The sequence below is a fragment of the Labeo rohita genome, chromosome 5, assembly GCF_022985175.1.
Source record: "Labeo rohita strain BAU-BD-2019 chromosome 5, IGBB_LRoh.1.0, whole genome shotgun sequence".
In the NCBI taxonomy this organism is placed as follows: Eukaryota; Metazoa; Chordata; class Actinopteri; order Cypriniformes; family Cyprinidae; genus Labeo; species Labeo rohita.
This window is the reverse complement of record NC_066873.1, coordinates 1,507,699-1,530,949: the sequence shown is the minus strand read 5'-3', so window position 1 is coordinate 1,530,949 and position 23,251 is coordinate 1,507,699. Positions and strand designations below refer to the sequence as shown.

The following is a 23,251-nucleotide window of genomic DNA, read 5'->3' as shown; positions in this document are numbered from 1 at the left end:
AAATGTTAAATTATACTAAGTGACAAATTAGATATTTGAGTTGAATAAACTTATTTTAGTTGACTGAACTTGAAATTTTAAGGCAGCAGGGTAACAAATTATTTTAAGCTGACTCAACAAATTGTGTTTTATATTTTTTTACAGTGTGGTGGTATTCACTTCAGCACTGTTTTCATGAACAGAATGTGCAAAACTACACAATCCATGATTTTCTTGTCCTCTTGACTTATTCTTTCAATCATTTTCCTAATGAAGGTTGGAAAATAAGTATTGCTTGTAAATGTAACAACAAAACTCTTTTACATGTAAAAATCTACAATCACTATTTTAATATGAATAACAAAATGACAACATATAAAATGTTTACAGAAAAACAAATACATTTAGATAACAATAACAATAGCAAATACAATTATGGTTCCTTATATTAGTACTTAACCTAAAAATATAACTTATATAGTTTTTGTCATTAAATAAGTCAATATATGAGGTAATCAGTTCATCATAAACCTAAACCTAAATAGACATTTTCTGTTTCTCTAAATGAAAAGCCTGATATATGCTTTTAAAAACAATTTCAGTTTAGGGATGTAGATCTATCAGCATATGGTAAAAAATCTTTGACACAACTGACATCCCATTTACTGGCATCTACTGCGGTGAAAGTCTATTGACCGGCGTGTCAGTCGAGAACACGCGGCCAAACACGTGTAACAGTCTTAAGTCTCGTGTTTTGAGATAAATTATATGTCTTTTGGCATTTTGTGGCTGGAAGAACCTTTAAGTAACGCCATCCCTTTGGCAACCTCCTCACAATCAGAGGCAAACGGTGTGCATAGAGTGGATACGTCTTAAGAAGGTTCCCAAAAGGTTTTGAAAATGTCATTGTTGTTGACGCCTCTTCATCAGAAGATTAGACAACTCTATCTTTTTCACTCAATGTGGCTTGACAGAGACAACATCGCTGTCGGTCCAGTTCTGGCCACTGACTGTAGAGCTCATGACTGGAAAACACTCATCCTCTACATTGGGGGAACCACAAGGCCTGTCATTGCTGGAAATAAAAGAAAAAAATGATGGTCATATTCAATGACATTAACATGTAGCTCTGTCAAAGAGATGATTCAGTAAACAGTAGCTATGCTTTGGTGTGCAGGTGCACATACATGAGCAAAATAAGAAATGTGCTGGGTAAATAAGTTTAGACCAACTCTCCCAACTGTAATACTGTATAAATAATAGCATACATACAGGCTGTGTGGTGCCAGTTTTAGAGTAAAATGCAAAACCGTGATGTTTCATACACTGACGCGCTTCAAAACTGGTCACAGACAGGCCTATACTTGCCAGCAACCCGCCAAAATAAAAGCTTGTTGATTTCAGACTTGAAAATGATAGTTCATATACAAATAATAAATAAATAAAAATGTAAATATTAGTATTGTATTTTTAAGTGCACTATAAAATAATGTTACTTTTATTTAGTACTCGCTTTTTTATTTACAATATAATAGTGTTTTCATAGCATTTTGTTTATTATTTTATTCAAAAACTAAAAAACAAAGTGCAATAACAACAATCATTACTATTATTAATTTTTTTTATATAGTTACATTTTATGGGTCACACTACATACAGGGTGAGCACCAAACTAAATCTCCAGGTGCTCTCATGAGAACCAGACTGAAAAACATACGTGCGTCCCTACTTATATTTCCATAGCAAGAAATAAGTTATGAGTTACTGTCGACACAAAATGTTTTACTTATGTGTGACATTTAAAGGAATAGTTCACCCAAAAATGAAGTCACCTTCAGGCCATCTGAGATGCAGATGAGTTTGTGTCTTGATCAGAACGGATTTGGAGAAATGTATCATTCCATCACTTGCTCACCAGTGGATCCTCTGGAGTGAATGGGTGCCGTCAGAATAAAACATGACTTTTTTTGCTGGAGAAAGCAATATTATGGAGGTATTTGTTTCTTACAAAGAGACAGGTTTCCATTTAAGATATTGTTGGATGGACTGGAGTGGTGTGAATTATTGTGATGTTTATATAAGCTGTTTGGACTCTCATTCTGATGGCACCCATTCACTGCAGAGGATATTTTGATGAGACAGTGTTGGAATGATACATTTCTCTAAATCTGATGAAAAAACAAACTCATCTACATCTTGGATGATGGCCTGAGAGTGTATATATTTTAAGCAAAACTTATATATGGTAAGAAGATCTGTGAATAGCAGTTGTACCTCTAAAGCTGGATCCTCCTGAGGTTTGGCAGACAGGTGACGGTGAACCCTGTGGTCTCAGGACAGGAGCAAAGGCACTTTTTTGTTTGGTGGAGGATGGGAAAGATGTGAAGGGCAAGAGGGAGGATGAGCTGGATCCGGGAACAGTGGGACTAGACGGCATGACTGAAAAAAAGAGTGTTTCAATTATAGCAAAATACTTATTTGATTGCCAAAATTCATACTATTTTATTAAGCAGAAGGAATATTAAATGGTGCAAAGTAAATGTGAGTAAAAGAACAAAACTGAAACTCACTAGCATAAGGAGAGCTGTTTGGGGAGGCACTGTTAAAGCCAGGTGACCCTGAAACACCCAGACCGCTCATGGGCACCGCCCCGTAACTCGCACTCATGCCTCCGTTAGATCCGTAGCCGGACTGCTGAGGGGTCGATGCTGAAGGGTAGCCCCGTGGGGACAAACTGCTTGGGTTACGCGTGTAACCTTCAATAAAAACAAGAGAAATCACAACACTAATGAAGATATGACGATATGGAGATATGATGATATTTATTGTTGTATTTGAATCTTAACTATATATGGAACACCATATATACGAAATCGTAGAGTAATTGTCTTTACCTTGGCTGCTGGTTTGCCCGGGTTCTCCGATGTTTACACCCAGCTGTGTGGGATAAGAGCTGAGGCCCATGACGCTGCCATGCACCGGGGAGCTGGGCATGGCCTGCAGCTGACTGTGAGGTCGTGGGACGCTGTACAAAGCCTCGGCTATATCTGCAGCCCGTTTCAGCAGCATGTCCTGCACCGACAGAACATCAAAGAGAGGTTTTGATTCATGGCGGTGCACAACAGGAAAAGCAATTCAGTGACATCGCTTGCGTTAAGCAAATAATTTTGTTTGCATGAACAGCAGACATTAATTTGTAGCTCTTTGAGATTAGTATATGTTGTTTTTAAAGTTCTGAGACCACACTGAAAATCTGTGGGTCACTAAAAATGTCCTTGCTTCCACTGAAGTACAAATGATGCTCTATGGAACATTTTCATAGTATGTTGAATAATAATCATCTTGGGATCATCAGGCAAACATGTGGAGTTCATGCCAGTGCATCCTGTCTGCCAAAGGAGGACATAATAAAATACAAAGGATTTCTGAAATTTATGCTTTCAGAAGTTTTTCATTTCCATTTCCATTTATTTTTAACCCAAACTGTTCTGCTGACAGTGTAACTTGAAAACAAAAAATAAAAAGCATGTTCATCACTTGTGGTCTGAGACATTTGGACCCCAATGTGTGTGTTCAACATGTATAATATTTACTTTCCATTGCACTTCAGTGTTTACCTGATTGCTGGTGGTATTTCCATAAAGGGATTCAACAACATCTGCTGCTCTTTTGAGTAACATTTCCTAAAATAAAGAAAATCAGTTCCAGAAAGAGTTAAAATGTTAGTGTGTACTATTAATAGACATATGCATATAGCAGTATTTACTAACCTTTGCCAATTTTTCAGGGTCACCGGGATGTCGAGGGATCAGCTTTTGAAGTCTCTGGAAGCCGTAGTCAATAGTTGGCTCATTCAGCGCTAGAGATAACCGTACTATGTGAGAATCCATTCGTCTTTAAAACATCCCTCCACATATTCAACCGTCTGCATAAACCCCATAGTATGTAGTTGTGTTTACAGAACAAAATCAGGTGAGATATTTATGTATGAATCCATAACCACTCTCATCCTCAGTATTATAGCCTTGTGTACATAATTTGTTAAAGTTGAAGTATGTAATCTCTTCTTCACTAGTGGCACCAAACAGAATTGGAAAAATAGTTGTTTCCAAAAAGGTTTTTCCAAACACTCTAAATTCCCCTTCTACTCAGCACCTCTGTTGGATGAGCCAGAAGGTGACAAACATGTCAATGTTTTGATGTTCAGAAAGTGGTAAAGAGCCACAGAGCTTCCACTCTTGAAGAAGTCAATCTACAAATGACGTACAGTTGTCTCTGCACTTCAACACAATACGCTTTACTGTCAAATTTGTGTTTCTGCATGAGTGCAGATGTCTGGGTGTGTGTTTACCTGTATAAACGAAGCGGCCCGGAGCTCCTTTACAGAACTGCTTAGATTTGTAAGACAGTGTGACTTCTACAACCCCCGGAATGTGTCGAGGAGGAGTCTGAACTCGGATTGCATGAGGAGTGATTAGCTGCACGAATAATGACACAAAAACTCAATCCTTCAGGCAATTTTCGAAATATTAGAAAAGTTTGCTTATTACTAGGTGAAGCACGCTTCGATATATTCCACAAATGCATACCTCACTCCACACTAGCATGCTCCCGAACACCACCTGCAGACCGTCGAAGAAGTTTTCCCCAATCACAATCACCATAGCCCCGCCTGTAGTCCAGCCTTCACTGGGGCTGATGGCTTTGATACAGGGAGTAGCTGCAGTATAGAGAGAAATGAGAGAAATGCAAAAGGCATTAAAGATGCAAGAAATTATTACTCAAGGTCTAAGAAACATCTCTCAGTAAGTGAACACAGAGCTACTCTTTAATGCTCTTTCACAATAAGCTATCGCGGTTAAAACCCTGCTTAATGCAAACATTTTTAAAATGTTTTTTCAATGTAAATTCTACTGAATCTCACCATATTCCATGCTGGACTCCACCGTCTCGTTTGAATCCGTTCTACGAGAGCGGCGTCCGTGTTTGGAGTTGTTGTGCACAAACATATTATCAGAAATGGCTAGTACAGGACCATCCACATTGACTGTAGTCGACAGAACCACCTGTTGGAAAGCAAAGAAAGACTTACTGATATCAGAAAGAGTTTGAAGGAGATTCATGTAGATCATAAAAACATTTAAATGTCATGCCATTTAAAAAAAAATGATAATATGATTTATCTCAAAAGATATCCTTGTAATGTCCTCTGTAGAAACTGCTGCTGATTTACAATTCACAGTTTTATAGCTGTAGTTAAATAATTTGTCATCAAGAGCATTACATAAATAGGGACCAAAAAGAGTAAGAGAAAATTGCAATAATGACAGAATTCCTCCCTAGTATTGTGTTTCTCTCTCGTCTTTCTTCTTACAGTTAAAATTCTCAGTTCTCATCTTTCTCTTGCTTTTCCATGTTCTCATTTATTCTTTTCCCAATAATCTAATTTACATTCTCACTCTTTTTCACCATCTTTTCACCTGATTTATGCCTTCTTTTTCATTTACAGACTAAAGAATCCAGAACTTGGTTTTACTTCTGCCTTTTAAAAATAAAAAATATGCAGTGTCTACATTACTTGCCATATTGATGACTCATGTTCATCCTGACATCTCATATTGGTACGAAATTCACAAGACAACATACTGTTTATATGTTCATAAGCTGTTATTGTGCTTTTTACTTTGAAACATGGATTGGTAAAATTGTTGCATTACTTTTTGCTGCCATAGCTTTGGATATAAATAGAAAGAAAAGAAAACTGATATAGCAAAGATGGGTATAGCAAAGGATTTGTTTGAAGAGCACAGAACAGAAAAAAAAATCAAAGAATTTTTTCAACACTTAAAGGTTATCAGTAGCTGCTTGGGTTCTTCATTTTTTTTGCACAAAGCAAGTCTCAACCAAATAAGCATCAATGAATTTGACATGATTTCTCCTGATGGTCAAAAACATCATCAAGCTCACATGACAGCTAAAATCCCACCATGTATGTCCATCTTAAAAAAAACAACTACTTGACATCCAATGTGACCATTCAAACTGAGACACGTTTCCAAAAACCCCATTTTAATTGGGTTTCAAACCACATGCTAATGTACTGTTTCATACTGTTTCAAACTGACGCAAAAGTTAAAGAATCACAGACAGTTACTTAATATAATATGAGACAACTGAGAATATTAAGTCTCACATGTGCAGCTAAAGAAGAGAAAACAACGACAACACGTAAGAGTAGATATGAGGGATGCTGCAAATATGCAGCATAGAAGAAATGTCACACTTCAGAAAAAAAAAATACATGCACAAAAACAAATGAGGAAGGACAGCAGGGGAATGAAGAGTGAGGGATGAAATGTCAGATCGTGGCTCCACTAGTGAAAGACAAGTGGGAGGAAGTGAAGCAGGAGGGTCCCCAGTGAGCACTTCCTGGGTCACAGAGCCTGACCTTCCCCATCTGGAGCCCATCACTCAAATCCTGACAACTTCCTGAAGCACCTTGGCTGATTTCCTGATGATGCTTCCTGCTAATGCTTTCTGCTTTTTTTTTTTTTTTCTGATCACTCCCTCTGTCTATCTTATGATATATTGTATTTAAACAATTTATAGAAATCACACACTTCGTTCATCCAAAGCTACATGGAGACATAACTGGCCTCTGCAGAACCATTGTATCGGTTACCAGACATATATAAAAGAAACTACTACTACACTACAAGCAAAACCTATTCCTAATTAAAAATAATAATACATACATACATACAATATTAAATCTATTCATTTTTTAAAGTTTTTATTATTTATTTTTTTTCTAAATGTAGTGAGATTTGTGCTTAAAATCTCATGCTTAAAAAAAGATGACATTCTTTGACAAATCTTATTATTTTATCAAATGCCCTTGTAATATGCATCTCTTATTTGAAGAAAGTTTGGATATTTTTACTGGAAATAAAATCAAGATCCTGATTAAGAATATTTTCTTGGTAGTGTGGGGAAAATACTAAATCCAGAAAAAAAGGGGTTTACTGTGATTTGGGCTCTTCTTGCAACAAAAACGGCCTGATATAAATGATCCATACCTGAAATCTTCTCATGTCTCGGGGGTTCCCTGCTGTCTTCAGACAATTTTGATTGCACTTTAGGAAAAACTTCAAGAAAAATCTGTGGGAACAAACACACACAGAGAAACAAACTGTAAACCACATACCTTTTATTCAAGAAAGAAGGGGAACATTACGGTAGATATAGTAGAGATTCCCACAAATACACTGTACAGCACAAATTTTACTGTTACACAAGTACACTGTTTCTCACAAATAAAACAAACAAACAAATAAATAAATGTATGTCTGTCTTTAAAAGGGAGAAGAAACACTTCCCATATATTTTGCTGTTGATAATGGTTGTACATAGTATGAAAGTCAGTTTGCAGTTGGTGTGTCATGCCCTCACCACTAAAAAACATGAAAACCTATGCAAGAAAGCAGACTACATTAAACATGGGTTCATTTGCAGTTAGGATAAACCTGAATGTGTTTTGTGTTCTAAATTATTGACTGCCAAGTATCCATATGAACTTGGTCCTGTAGTTTGAGGCAGTGTTTTTGGATTTCAATGTTTCATTTCAAAGACATTTTTGTTTAGTTTTCTATGACACTTTTTGTACAGTATGAGATCAACTCACCAACATACAGCCTAGGTCTTGAAGTAAAACTAATTTGCCCTCTCTGTCTACCACCCCAATCACTGTGAACGGTTTGTTTTTGTAAAACTGACAGAAGAATAAGTGTTTTTATACAGTTAACTTCTAAAATAATATTCTAGACAGAAACCACAGGACTAGTCCATCCCAAAATCAGGATGAATAAATTTAGCCACAACAACAACATCTGCATTATTGTTGTTATCATGTGTATCGTTGTTGTTGTTGCAGTTGTTTGTTGTATTAATAATATCTGAGATCAAACAGACATGCATGCATTTTGTGCAACTCAGTTCAGCAGTTTGTGAGAAGGTCTAAACGCCCCCTAAAGCAAAGAATCCAAAGCACAGCCATCATGATCCAAACAGCATGTGTCCAAAGGGTGTAAATTGCTAACTGTACTTCATATAGCAATTATACTTCAGAGCCTGGGGTGTTTCTGGTCTTACATTGGTACTGAGGCACTGGTCCCATGGAAAAAAACAAACAAAACGAAAACAAACAAATAAACAAAAAAACCTGTCCCAATATTAAGGAAAGTAAGTGAAAAGCATGCTTGCTGAAATATTATCTAAAAAAAAAAAAACAATTCTAAGAAGAGTATATGTTAATCCCCACTGTCAGACAAAGATTTATCTTTTTATATATTTTGCTGAGGCACAGCGATATTTCACCGGGCTGCTGCACCCAGTAAAAAGGGTGTATCAACGCCCGTTCATAACTATATTTAAACTTTTAACTCAATTAAAGTAGGCCTACATATCTGACAGATCATCATGACACAGATTTATCTCTTAATAAACAAGCTTTTGTTGCTGCCTGAACTCATTCTTTTCCTTAAGTATAGTTTCTCAGTACTTCTTGCATTTTGCACACACATCAAACTCCACATCAAATCAGCAAGTCTGACCTCTTGTGCTTCAAAATCGTATTTAACTGATGCTAGACAGTCACAATAATAATTCATTCCATACCTGAGTTTAACATAATTAGATACACAAAGAATCTGAATAAAAACAAAAACAAAGGTGACCAGTTAATTGGCTATAGCTGTACTTTTGATCTGTACTTTCTAACAAAGGACACTCCATAAACACTACATCACTACACCAACCATCTCTCTTATATCATACAACAGACTCGTCGAGGTTTCGTGTGCCGTTTCATGCCTGACCCAAGCTCCACGTACCATTCTTTTCACTTTAACTACAAGATAAACTTTTTAGCCCTTAATGAAATCATAGAGCACAGCTGCAAGCAGGCAAATGAAAGCACACGGGCCACGCAGCATTAACATGCATTAGTCACTCCCCCACTCACTTAGCATGCAAATCTCTAAGCCTCGCTGCCTCGCACCTTCTGCCATGTATCCATTCACTGCATCATAATTAGACCCATCTTGCATAATTAATTAGGACTCCTGGAAAACCTTGCAACTTCAGCACAACACCCCTCCATCTCTGTCGTGTCGGAAGGAAAAGTTCAATAATAACAACGGAAGCTTTGCACTGTTGCGATATTTAGACTGATTCGAATAAGGTCATCATAGTGGACCAGTGATACATATTTGGAACTGAAATGCAGTTTCTTGGAATCTGGAACTCAAACTTGCCATTTCTTTGTAATTAACTCTAATAAATGTTGTCTAGATAACTAGAAGTTGATATCGTCACACTTTAGAAGTAAACTGTGGATGTTTAATGTATTTAACACTTGAACGGTAAGTAATATGCTTTACTGGACAGTCGTTTGAGCGCAGACAGAAAGAAAGGCTGAGAAAGAGACTGTTGATATGTTGAGAAGCATCACTCATCAGTATTTCCCCTTGTCCATCTCACCTCCCTCCCGCTCCTCTTAGAAAAACAAAACAGTGTCGTGACACAGAGGAGAGGGGGAGGAAAATTAGGAAACCAGATGTGCGGCATCGAAACACTGACATGCTGAAAAGTTTCAGCGGCAATACATCAACGACTGTACGCCACATGTGTGTGAGAACAGACGCTCGTCCACAGAGATTCAGCTTTATATCACAACAACAACACGTTCAGCTCAAAACAACAACAGAAGTTGAATGTTTTGCTCATTAGAGATGGACTATCAGAACGACCTACAAACATGATGTGCTGATGTTCACGGTTCAGTACATGCACGTACTCACTTTCTCTATTTCTAAGCAATACAAAAAACAAACAAACAAGAGAAAAGTGGGTTAAATCTGCCGCTGAATTGTGTGCTGTAGGTGAGGATTGTGGGGGAGCGTCGGAGGGCTTTTGGGTAGCAGAGGTTAGCTAGGACTGGTCATAAATACTCTGGGCTCCCAGAATCCCTTGGCAGACTTTGGGGCCAGACTGGTCGAGGGGTTAACAGGGCACGTTCCCAACCTCTGACCCCACTAACAGGGCACACATAGCGGCTCTAAAAATCAATACCTCCATCACCACATACCACACCGGGACCTTTCACACTTGCTTCCACACTAAGAAAAATAAAAGCTACCAAGCAACATCTTGCTTTTGGACTCTTGCCTTTTCTGAAAAAAAGTTATGTTCAAGAATTTTTTCACCATCTGCTCTGTCAACACATGTGGGAGCTTCTATTTTATAGCATTTAAATTTTGTAAATTTTCTTTATTACATTTTTTTAATATTTATAAAAAAAAATGCTGATGAAAGAAATGCAAATCTTGATTATGCATGTTTTCCCAGTTTTGTGTTGCAACTGAAGCAAGGAAATCTGCCGTTTTATACAAAGGACAAATTTGCTTATTTGATTAGTTACTTAGAAATTGCACACTCTATTTTGCTTTAATTCAACAAGTTTGTTCTTTGTTTTTTAGTCCTTATGGTCCTAAGCTGTGGAAACTCCTTCACTGACCACCTACAAGCAGCTGACTCACTCAGCACTCAAAAAAAAAAAGTGTCTTAAAGAATACTAGTTAACTAGCAGTCTTCCCCTAGTTATTTCTCATTCTCTTCACTAATGCATTTTCTTATTTCATATTTTGTTTCTGTGAATGCTTTGTTAAGCACTTTGTAAACACAGTAGTAAAATGTGCTATTCATCTGTTTCAGGCACGTGGCTCATCTTTCATATTTTATGACTGTCAACGGGGCAAAGTAACAGCAGTTAATACAAAAACATACTCAGAAAAATGTTGATCATGGAATTTGATCCATGCAAAGTCCCAAAAACACACTATAAAACACACCACCAGTCAAGTTTTTGAACAGTAAGATTTTTTATGTTTTTTAAAGAAGTCTCTTCTGGTCACCAAACCTGCATTTATTTGATCCAAAAAAACATCAAAATCAGTAATGTTGTGAAATATTTTTTTTTTTTACTATTCAAAATAACTGCTTTCTATTTAAATATGTTTTAAAATGTAATTTATTTCTGTGTCCAAAGCTGCATTTTCAGCATCATTACTCCAGTCTTCAGTGTCACATGATCCTTCAGAGATTATTCTAATATTCTGATTTACTGCTCAACAAACATTTATGATTAGGATTAGTAGTATCATCAGTTTTTAAAACAGTTGAGTACATGTTTTTCAGGATTCTTTGATGAATAAAAGATCCAAAGATCAGCATTTATCTGAGATAAAAAAGCTTTTGTAACATTATACACTATACCATTCAAAAGCTTGGAGTCAGTATAATTTTTAATTATTATTATTATTGTTATTATTATTATTATTATAAAAAAAATTATGCTTTTATTTCAGATAAATGCTGTTCTTCTGAACTTTAAAGAAACCAGAAAAAATGTACTCAACTGTTTTCAACATAATAATAATAATAATAATAATAATAAATGTTTTTTTGAGCAGCAAATAAGAATATTAGAGTGATTTCTAAAGGATCATGTGACTGGAGTAATGATGCAAAAAATTCAGCTGTGAAATCACAGAAATAAATTAAATTTTAAAATATACTGAAATAGAAAAGTTCTTTATAGTTAAAATATTTAAAAATGTTACTGTTTTGCTGTACTTTGGATCAAATAAATGCAGGCTTGGTGAGCAGAAGAGATTTCTTTAAAAAAAAAAACATTAAAAATCTTACTGTTCAAAAACTTTTGACTGGTAGTATATCGTTTTTTTTTTTAATTTACTTACTTTATATATATATATATAGTGCACAAATTCATCAATAGTGCTTATATATACGCAGACTGAAACAGATGGTACTTTCGGAGCTGTATTAGTTTTAGTAGTTAAAAATAAATAAATAAATAAATAAATAAAATAGACTAGAAAATAGCCAGTGTGGTTGCGGCCATTTTTTCACACATATTTATTATAATGCTCAGTGCTTCCTCTGAGTATGTCTGTTTAAGCGCAGATTTATTTAACCAATGCAGAAAATGAAAATGAAATTTCTGCACAAGCCTTCATCTTTGTGGGGAAACAAAGACAGGACAATCTGCATGAATACATGAGTGGCAGATAGGAGAAAAGAAGGAAAAGATGTCTGCTTAATTAGCCAGTAATGATAGGATCTGACAAACAACATCTGTTTCCAAATTGGGAGTGTGTTTATGTGTGTGTGTGTGTGTGTGTGTGTGTGAGTTTGAGGGGGGGTTGAATGGAGGATGCCAGCACTCACTTTACTGAACATCTCACACAGAACAGCTTGATGTGAGTTTTGAGAAGAAAAAAAAAATGCAGTTTTTCCCCACAGATACTACAGAAAATACTTAATTAGCAGCCATGCCGCTATAAATGCCAGTCTGATGAAATTAGCCCTCCGCCTCATATGCTGTCATGTGTAGGGATATATACGTCTGTGTGTGTGTATGTGTGTGTGTGAAGGCAGTGGTGCTTGACTGTCTTAAATTTCACTAATGAGTTAATGATGCCCCCTGGTGCTAGCCTGGCCCCTCTGTTTGTTTGTGTGTGTGTCTGCTCGCCAGCAATCTGGAGCAGATCCAGATCATCTCATCCTGCAAGCTACATTCTGTACACCTCAACGTCCCACTTTCCCACTCCTGTTTGTGCATCCTGCAGGATTTGGGATATATTCAGCAGGACAGATGCCCTGAATTAGTTGACATCATAAACGTGCATTTGTGAGAGATCAGACTCGTGTGTGTGTGTGTGTGATGACTCTGTCAGGACTCAGGTCAGGGTTGATAGGGCCATTGACAGCTTCCCAGCAGGCCTGCTGTGAGCCCTGTCAGTCTCTCTACTGTTTTCTTCCTCCCATTCTCCTCCAACACAGTTCCTCCCTCCCGCTCTCCCCACACTCCTGTCTGCATGTGTACACATTTGCTATGGATTAGCCACGGACATTATATTTTAGCACCATAGGCAGCACTGTTCCTCACAGCGGTGACAGAAATCGCCCTTCCAAATCCAATTGAATTTAAAGCAGATGGACTGCCATCAAAGGTTACAGACATTAAATCTCAAAGATGATCCGAATGCATGCAACCAGCGCTAAATTTCAAGTGTCATAGCAAATACTTATGCAATGTGATGTTTTAATTTTTTAAATGTATTTTTATAAATGACGCTTGTCCTTTTTGTTAAAAAAATAATTTAAAGTTTTTTGCTTTAGGTTGCAACAGAACAAAATGTAAAAAAAAGTATGTATACATTTTTTCTCCATTCAGAATCCAAATATCTGATTCCAAATATCTATAATGGTCCTGAAAGTTCTGCTGCTGATCTCACTGATATTGAAACAGCATGAGAAAATGAGTATGGCACAAATCAACATGGCATTGCATCATAAACAATTCTGCACAATCCAGGTCATATGTGAAAAGAAAAGCTTTTTTTGTTGTTGTTCTGCCATTCACTTGTCCTACAGCGGCTGCTGTTTTTTTGGGTGTTGGTGTTGTGTTGCCAAACTAAATTTTTCCTTCAGGATCAGTTAATTGTCTTTCTATTGATCGAGTAGTTTTGCACTCCCCTGGGTTTGATTAGCAAAGTGAGAGGGGACAGATGGTACCATTCCTATTACTCTGATTTTTTTTTTTTTTTTTTTTTCCCAAATCAAAGCACCCATTTCAGATAGAACTAAGGATGCAAATGAAATGCTATCTCAGACCAGCCTTTAAAACAACAGCCCCAAGTGTGTTAATGACTGATTTTTTTTTCTTCTTTTTAATAAATCCTGAAATCAGGATTTCATTCATTCAAAGGTAACATCAATACAGTACAAACATCAGCAGTCAGCATTAAAGTAGAGGACTGGTATTTATAACTACATCCAAATTTTGTGGAAATGTTGCAGATTGCTAAATTATTATCTTAACTTTTTTTCAGCAATCACTAAGAAAACAAACAAATAAATAAGCATACCAATCCATCAGCCTCATTCTACTGACAAGATTATATCATATTGATTATTTAAGTTTGTTTCCACAAAACCCGTCGTGGGATTGATCCCCTTTCAAGCCTCTCTTTCTTTTCAGCAGTTCTTTTTCAACCCCCACTGGTCGTATGCATCCATTTATTGAACCTGTGTGGTACTGACATGCTAAGCCTCAAGCTGTTAGCCCTACAGCTGTACATTTACCACAAAGGTTAAAAGAGAAGCTTGGATCTACTAGAGCTTTCAGAAACATTTGTTATCTTTCTTTACCCATGAACCTATATGTAATTAGTGCTTCTACTCTGACAAACTTTCCCCAATCCAGTTTAGGCATGTTCTGCATAACACTAAAAACAACTGACACTTTAACACACACTCACATTTACTTAACTGAATGGTTACATTCCATACACTGCTATCAGATAATTTTATAAACTAAAACCTATATCGTCGTTTTTACAATTAAAAAATTGGTTTAAATATTTCTTAAACCATCAGTACTGAAGTACACCAACGTATGCCAACCAAAATGTCCATTGCAATCCTCATTGGATTAGACATTTTAAAAATAGCAGCTTTCATCTACAGGATCAAAGTATGTGCTATTGATCAGTCATGGGTCGTTGGATTGACTAAGGGGTCTATCAATCAGTTTAATTCTGACACAAGCACATGATAAGACATGCAATTCTATAAAGCAGCGAACATAAACAAAGGTTTCAAAAGTGCCAAAATTAGTACGTAATATAACATATGGTCAGGTAAAGATAAAAAGCCAGGCCGTAAACTCTGGCAGCGAGAAGAGCCGAGGGAAGACGTGGGGAGCATAATGTGACAAAAGCCTCCTTCAGGATCAGCTGAGAGCCATTCTCTCCCCTTCTGCTAATAACTGGATTAGTTGTGGAGGCAGAAAGGGGGTGGAGAGACAGACAGACAGAGCAGCAGGTCCAAACAAAACGGACACAGATTAAAAAAGGAGGGGGGTGTAGGTGCTTTGGGATCACAATTCCCACATGCGCTGGGGAGGGATCCTGATGAGGCTGACTAATTATATCAATATTAGGAGAAAAGGTTGTAGGTGGCAAAGAAAAGGAAGAAGAACTAGCCAAAAATCTAAATAAGGTTGAATCATCTATTGAAAATACTATTTTCTGCAATATCTTCTTAGAAAATATTCAAAATAAGCATCGCTCGACAAATGGTATTTTATAACAAAGAGAAGACAGGGTGCAAATCCATCCACAGTTTGACTCTATCAGTGGAATCTCCATGTTTCACAATACACATATTTTCAAAATGGTACACAATTCATCTTTTTGTCTCCCTGAAAATTCCAGGAAAATGTTTACTGTTGCCAAAACTGAGAAGTTCAGTATCATAATGCACTACGCTGTAAAAAACAAACAAACAAACAAACAAACACAATTTGTTATTTGATATTGCTGCCTTAAAATGTTAAGTTCAGTCAACTCAAATAAGTTTAGTCAACTTGAAATGTTAAGTTGTACTAAGTGATAACTTTGAGTTAACTAAACTAAAAATTTGGTTTGTTAAACTTAAAAGCTGGGTTTATTGAGTTGATTCAACTTAAAATTTTAAGTTGTCACTTAGTACAACTTAACATTTTAAGTTGATTAAACTGTTGTGAGTTGACTGAATTTAACATTTTAAGGCAGCAGGGTAACACGTTATTTTAAGTTGACTCAACAAATTGCTTTTTACAGTGATAATGAGGCAATGTTTAGTCTACAACTTAAATAAATAAATAAATAAAAACTGTCAATACCAAACATGGCTGTCTAATCCTTAATTTTATTTAAACTCTGGGTAAGTCTGGCCATTTTTGGAGAATTAAAGACAGACGGAGCAGACCGGACAGAAGGAGAGAGAGAAAACTATAAAAACAGCTGTGGTGCTAAGAAATTCTGGGAAAATCTAAGAGACGATAGTCCATTTTTTTTCCACTCTTGACTTGAGAAAGACAGAGCAGATCCTCAGAGACGCTTTATAAACAATGTTAGCTTGGACAGGATATCAAGCAAGATCTGAACATAAGGAAAACTATATCATCCATATCTCTGAAAGATAGCTTGGGGTGATCAGGTTGTGGGAGAAAGGATGATTCAGTATGCACAAGAGCACTTGCATGGGGCGTTTAAGAGCTGTTTTATGTAGTGAATAGGAAAAGGAGGAAATAAGTAAGAAAAAGACTCCTTTTCAGCAAGGAAGCAAAGAATAAAGGAGAGTTGTGTTCATTCTCAAAACCCAAATCAGTAGCTCAAATAGTCCATGCAAGTATAGTCCAAACTATATTTATTTATTCCAAGGAGATTTTATTAGACCTACTCTTAGTATGCTAAACCACATACCCCCTAGTAAAAAAAAGTATTAAATTTAAAATGCATTTATTTTATACTGAGTATAGTTCAAGTCTATTACCGACATATTGCTCAAGACTTACTGGTATATAAATTGTAATTAAACTTTGTTTGGGAGTACTACTTGTGCACAATGCACATTTCATAATATTAAGCCTAAAATATGTTTTAATGTCACTACTGATGAGGACTGTATGATCTTTGAAAAATATCTCTGCATATAAGTTCTTTAAATGCAAAATATTTATAGAGTACCTTAAGTATACTTGCAATAGTTCCACTTTAGCACAATCAAATATACTTCAATGTATCTTTAGTTGAACTTTCCGCACAGTTAAAGTGCATTAAGTACAAAATTAGCTGCTCCAATTTAGCAGACTTTAAATATACCGGTTTAGTACACTAAAAGCACAATTGCAGGGTATTTTTATTAAGTGCATAATATGTAAATGTGTTTGTAGTCTACTATGCATAAAATAAACATATTTTAAATACTTTTTTGTATATTTATTTTTCACTAGGGCCATGTGAACTTAAAACTCATTTAACTTATCTATACTGTGGACTGTGTGCACATATTAATCATTCCAACTTGGCTGAGGAAAAAAGACAAGATTGGTATTCAGACTTACCTGTCAATGATGACAGGGTCAGATGGTGTCTCGTTGCGATTGCCGCAGCTTTTTTTCTCACAGCAGCGACTACGTATGAAAAAGAGAAGATAATGAATGATTAAAACTTGCTTCGTACAATTAAGACTCAGAAAAGGCAGGCCAGCAATCTGTCACATTGATTGTGAACGATCAAGCTCAATCGCTGTTTCTGAAGCAACACACACACACAAACACACACCATCGGTGGACCTCCTGTCTGTTCACGGGCACGTCCCCCCTCCCACGCTCAATCCCCCACCTCATGCACCACGCCACCAGCATAACAAAAGTGCCCCCCACCCCTGGCCATCTGCCTATATGCTTTCTCCTTTCCCCCGGCCCACAGCCCCCCCGTCAGACAGAGTCACTCCCCAGCTGTGTCGCCTGCCCTCTGCACCCCCTTCCCCATCAGCTCTGTTATTAACCAGCTGTGAGCGCCCACTCGGGCATCTGCTGGCTACACAATGGGGGCAGAGCCAATTCTGACTCCCCCTCTGCCCTCCCTAATGCTGTCCTCGAGCCTGAGGTCACCGCACACCCCCTGTCTCCTCTGTCTCCTGTGACACTTGCTGTTCCTCTTTCTCCTAGCCCAGCTACCATGTACTCCTTACAGACACTGACTTGTGCTTATTCTGTACTGAAAACGTGCATTATCAATCATCTCGTTCATCGTCGTCTGTGAACACTCTTAATGAACACCACTGCAGGCTTCGTTTGTGAAATTCAATCAATTGTATCTGCAATTAGGAATTTTGTGTGAAGGCGAAAGATTTCCCTACACAGACTTCTCTCATGCTCAAGTTGGTTGTGCAAATTTGTTGCGTTGACCAACAGAAAGCTGCCTGGTTTGAAAGTGACTTCAACATTACTGACAATAGTTTTTTTTTTTTTCTTTTTTTTTTCCTGCACCTTTAAAGTGAAAGTGACTTCTTGGTTTTTAGAAGGCGGCTTGATGTACAGCATGTTTCCTGAAGATGTATTTCTTTTATGTAAACTTCTAGCTATGGATTTAAACACAAAAGCTCCTACTGCTGTTATTAACGTTACCCAAGACAATATAGTGTGCATTATTACTACATTTTAGTGGATTAATTTTGGGATGTTCTGAGCTAATGTCTTCTCAAGGGACTGAAATCAGTCATAAATCAATGGTACTCAATACTGTGTAGATTTTCAAAAATTGTGCATCTTCCATTAATTATGAGAGGATGTGAGCTTGTCCTATGATAGGTAATCATTGTTAACATTACTCATCCTATAGAAGAACCAAGAACCTTTCAGTACACAGTTCCTAAAAGAACACTATAAAGAACTTTTTGCACAATAATTCTTCATGGAACCTTTGATGTCAATAAAGAACATTTATTTTTGATTGTATGTAGAGTTGTGACGAAACGTGGCTGAGGAAGGTGAATCTGCTGCATGCCTTAAAAAAATGGTCATCTTGCAGATTTACAGATTTGATTGTGCTTTTTCTCACCTGCACATGACCTCATGAGTTAGCAGAACACGACACATTTCTGGATTCTTGTTCTGTCCTTCATATGATATGGGCTGAACCATGCAAAAAGAATTTTAGAGAGGTCATCAACACAAACTAAAGGCTGAAAGACTTTTAGCTCAGAAAAGGTGATGGTGCTTTACCTGTTTAGTGACAGAATCAATGAGACGTGCATAAAGGTCTTGTTCTGTGCGAACACCTGCGAATAAAAACAACAAACAAACCTTGTTGATGTTGTACTCCTAGCAGTTTGTTAATATAAAAATGACTTAGATTTGGAGCCGTACTGCCATTGGATCAAATAGTAGGAAAGAGTAGAATCAGTTCTTTCATTAAAGAAAGCAGAAATAAGAATTTTAAATGCACATTTAACACATAATATGATCAGCTAATTATTTCTTTTTGCTTTGCAAAAACCAACAAACAGAATAATACCTATGGATGTACATATTTATATATGTGAAGAAACGGATAAGCGTACCATTACTATAGAGGAGCTGGAGTTTGTAGTGAGTTCCATTATTGGTCTTTTCCCCCGTCTGCTCCTTAGAAGAACAGCAAGGACAGACATGGGAAGAACAAAGAGTTCTAATTACACAAAGTTAACATTTAAACCAGCATACAGGAGTATAAACTACATAAGGTACTCCAGGTACTGAAATATGCAGTTTTTTAATGACATGGTGCATTTACCACTCTGAAGCAAGTGGTGTTACTGTCAAAGATTTCATGTGCATCTCATCTGCTCAGTTTAAACATCAGATTGATCAGGGATGCATCAGAAGGAGGGAGACAGATGCAGGCAACTGTTTACATTACAACATGCCATGTGATACTGTGAGGCCTTACCAATAGAGACTGACACTGAAGAGATTAGAAACATTACAAACATTAATTTTACCATTTGCTTGTTAAAACACTACTAAAGTGAATAAAATAGGTACTTTTTTAGAGTGTGAGAGTCTCTATTAGGTCATGGCAGCACAGAGAAGGAATGAAAAATGGACATATATAGACAGACATATACAGACAGGAGTTGGGTGGAGGAAGCTGAAGATGTAAAGGATGCATCAGAGTACAAGAATAGCTTCTCTAATTTTCCTGCATTTCAAATATTCCTTATATTCTGTATGTATAATGTTTTGTTTTCTCTCGCCAAGGTCAAACTGTAGCAGACATCATCACGTGAAACATGCTGTAGAATATACCTTGTCCTGCTCCACAAAGTCAACAAACGCTGTCCTCTCCACTTCCACAGGCTGCCCATTGCGGTCGTAGAGTGCCAGAACAAAATGGAAGAAGTTGGACTTTCTGAGATTGGAGGGAGGCTGCTTTTCAAAGTGAGCACGGGATAAGGCCACTCCACTGTGAATGCAGGGGTTTGGAAAACAAAAACAGACAGTTTGTTTATTCATTTCACAAATATATAGAGCTGACCATATACTGATGTAACACCATCCACTATATTCATCATAAGTTCAGTACAATTCATAATACCGGAAAATACTTCCACATTTGAAGTGAGTCTTAGTTGTCTTGCTGAAAACAATAACTATTTTAAGCCTAAAACCTTTTTGTGAACACACTGTAGTCACATTGTAGAAAAGCCTATAATGTAGCAATTGTTTTGTTGAGATTTTATGAGTTACTCTCACCAAATTCGATTACAAATTTGTATAATTTGTAATATGATATATATCAGATATATGTTTTTTTTTTCGTATAATAACTTATTGTTAGAAAGCAAAATGTGCACTTTTTTAACCACTCAAATTTAGTCAAAAAATAAGCTTTTCCATATTGCAACTGTTCTAATACCATCTGATGAAATAATGAAAACTGACATACCACAAAATTCGTCACAAGCCTGAAAAAGCTACAATAACAATATACACTGGAGTTCAGAAAACAAATTGTCAGCTAATTAAGAATTTTTCACATAGATGTCGATCTAATAACAAACCGCTGTCTATCGCTACGTTCCCAAATGCACCAGAGAGACGCAGCTCTGGGCTGTTAACATCGATTCACTTAGGCTATAGAATTATGAAATCAGAAAAGAAAAGAAAAAAACTTACACGTTTAGTGCCAAGCAATGGATTAGTTTGTTTTCGTTGATATTAAGATACTTGATAAGGTTATCAGAATTGTTACTGCAGTCTACATTTATAATTGTTTTATTCTGAATTCCCAAGATTGAGATTATTCACTTGTGTATGGGATATCAGTTGTCCGATACTTCATTAAACAGATTCTTAAAGAATATTATGCTGCTCTTCATATGAGCAAGAAATAAAATGGAAAGAAGAACGACACAAACAATTGCCGTTCAAGTGACGTGCTCAAGCGTTTTAAGTAATATCATCATGACACAATACGGGTTTCATTGTATTGTTTTGTTTGCCTCTTTCATTCGACTCGTGACTCTGTCACCTCAAGCTATTGAGAGCACAAGAGCACTGAAGGCTGAGCTCTGAAACGACTAATCACCGGTGTCATTTTACGTTCACCGCCACAGAAGAGCCTGACCTGTTGCTAGTTATTTTTGCAATGTTGTAGACAACAAAGGGTACTCTTAAAGTTAACTGCTAACAGATTGCAACTAAATACTACTACTATTAAGCAAAATTAATTATATAAAATATTACGCGCGTATTAAATTTAGTAGATAAATATTTTGAAAGCTCATACAATCGTTATCGCTACTTATTTTAATCCTACACGAATGCTCTGTTCTTTTGGATGGTAAATAAATAGTTCTACATTTAGAGGACTGGACAGTTTATAAATAAATATTTTCAGTCTTTTTGACATGTGAAGGCTTTGGCTAATTAAAAGAATTAAGTGTGCATCAATGCAGGAATATCCTACCTCTGTGCCGCTATGTTTGCATCAATAACACCGACATTCCGCACCCAAGAACGAACAGGATCCATTTCTTCTTCAAAAGTTCCCACTTTCAACCCAGTGATGTTTCCTGCCGGGTGATCTTGACTCCCAAACATTTACAGCAAAATCGGAATGACAAGGCAACCTCTTGTGCAAAAGCACTAGCCTAGAGCAAACAGTCAAAAATATTCTGGAAATTCTACTTATCACTCAATAGATCGATTTTCCCAGTGTTTAGAATATCGAGATTCTCCAAAATAGCCCGTGAGGTACTCCGTCCTTTTTTTTATAAGTTTTTTGGAAGCTTGCTGTCTTGGCGTAGATCTGTCCTTCTTCGAGACCCATTCAAGCTGTACGCTCCTAGTCCGCTCGCCGCTCACCTGTTCTACTGGAGCAACATTCACTTCCCAAACAACGTCTGCAGATAAACTGCTTCAATTAAAGCCACTCGGGACAGGAATTAAAAGATCCACAAGATGCTCCGAAGAGGTGATGTGCTCTGCCGATTACCCTGTAACTGCTGAGGATGGATATCGGACCCGTTTAAAACCATGAGAACGTGATGATGCTGCGAGAGTCTGCTGGGACCCACAGCATGAATGGGCTGCACCGCCGGGGCTCCAAAAAGAGGAGGGGCGAATCCGTATTTGCAATATTGAAAAGTCCTCTTTTCTGACGTTCTTAGTAACTGACTGATTGTTGGAATATATTAAAAGAACGTCGCTTAACAAACAGAATTTCTATTTTTTTTATTTATTCATTTTTTTGCATTCAATGTCTTAATTTAAAGTGCCCTATTTAAAGCGCACCAAATGCCAAAACACTACAAACAGGACACATCTTTGGAAATTAACTTATAAATTAGAGTAAAGAAATCTAGCCTAATTGTCGGAGTCAGCTGACAGTAATACATAGCTACATGGCTGCATGTAACAATTAACTACATATGATTTATTGTGTTTATTTGTTGGGGTTAAGATTATTTTTCTAAATTATTTAGACGTTCATCTAAATAAAAAATGTAAGTAAATGCATCCATTACAAAGAAAAACGAATAGTAAATGAGTTTGAACGACTGACATCTGCGGGTAGAAAGCAGCAGACGGCCAAAACAATGAGATTTTTCGAAACTTTTTTTAGACCATTTCCTCTCTGTAAGAAGAAGCTTTTCCATCTTTTCTTGCTACTGGATGGGGTTATTGTCTGTGCGTGGGGCTCAAATAACTAAACAATGAATGTGAGCCCCCCCCCACCAAACACACACCACCACCACCCGGCTTATACCAACCATCTGCCAGCGCGCCTCGGAGTCAGCTGTTCACCCTATTATGTGACCTGTTGCGGAATCCATGCACACTCGCAACGCAGGATACTCACTCTTTTCTAAATCGCTAGCCACACTACCATTGCAAATTTGTAGTTCATATTTAAAAAATTAGTAATCGATGATAAATATTTCTTGCTATGATTTTTTCGGAAAGCTGCCGCACACGCGTGAATGTGATCAAGCGGGTCTCATGAGAAACAGTAGCTAGAGTGTGCAATTTCGTATATATTTTTTCCACGTGATTCGTATAAAGTTGTACGATTTGTTTAATAAAAAGTAAACATGAGGCTCCGTCCGTGACCCAAGCCCAAACGTCAACGAAAAACGGACTTGAAGTGTTTTGTGTGAAAACGCACATCATCCAATTGTCAGTATTTCTTAAACTCCATTTATTAACTTGGCCCATACGTTAAACACAGCCTACTAAGAAAGCATTTTTTGGGTGATATATTTCCTTCTAAGCTTGAAAAAACGTAATCTCATATTTCCACTTTGTAGT

The 23,251-nt window shown here is 36.9% G+C and overlaps 1 protein-coding gene across 1 annotated transcript; it reads right to left on the bottom strand.

The window, feature by feature from the left end:
* Window positions 1-383: 383 nt before the first annotated feature.
* ebf2 (EBF transcription factor 2) lies at window positions 384-21,958 on the bottom strand. The gene is made up of 16 exons (XM_051108862.1): window positions 21,408-21,958; window positions 19,745-19,901; window positions 19,018-19,075; window positions 18,680-18,735; window positions 18,516-18,589; window positions 17,015-17,083; window positions 7,059-7,140; window positions 4,904-5,045; window positions 4,569-4,699; window positions 4,331-4,457; window positions 3,750-3,838; window positions 3,597-3,662; window positions 2,874-3,051; window positions 2,550-2,735; window positions 2,254-2,418; window positions 384-1,054 (listed from the first exon to the last, which is right to left on the bottom strand). The coding sequence occupies exons 1-16, from the start codon at window positions 21,539-21,541 to the stop codon at window positions 1,023-1,025; spliced, it is 1,746 nt and encodes a 581-aa protein (XP_050964819.1). The 5' UTR covers window positions 21,542-21,958; the 3' UTR covers window positions 384-1,022.
* Window positions 21,959-23,251: the final 1,293 nt, after the last annotated feature.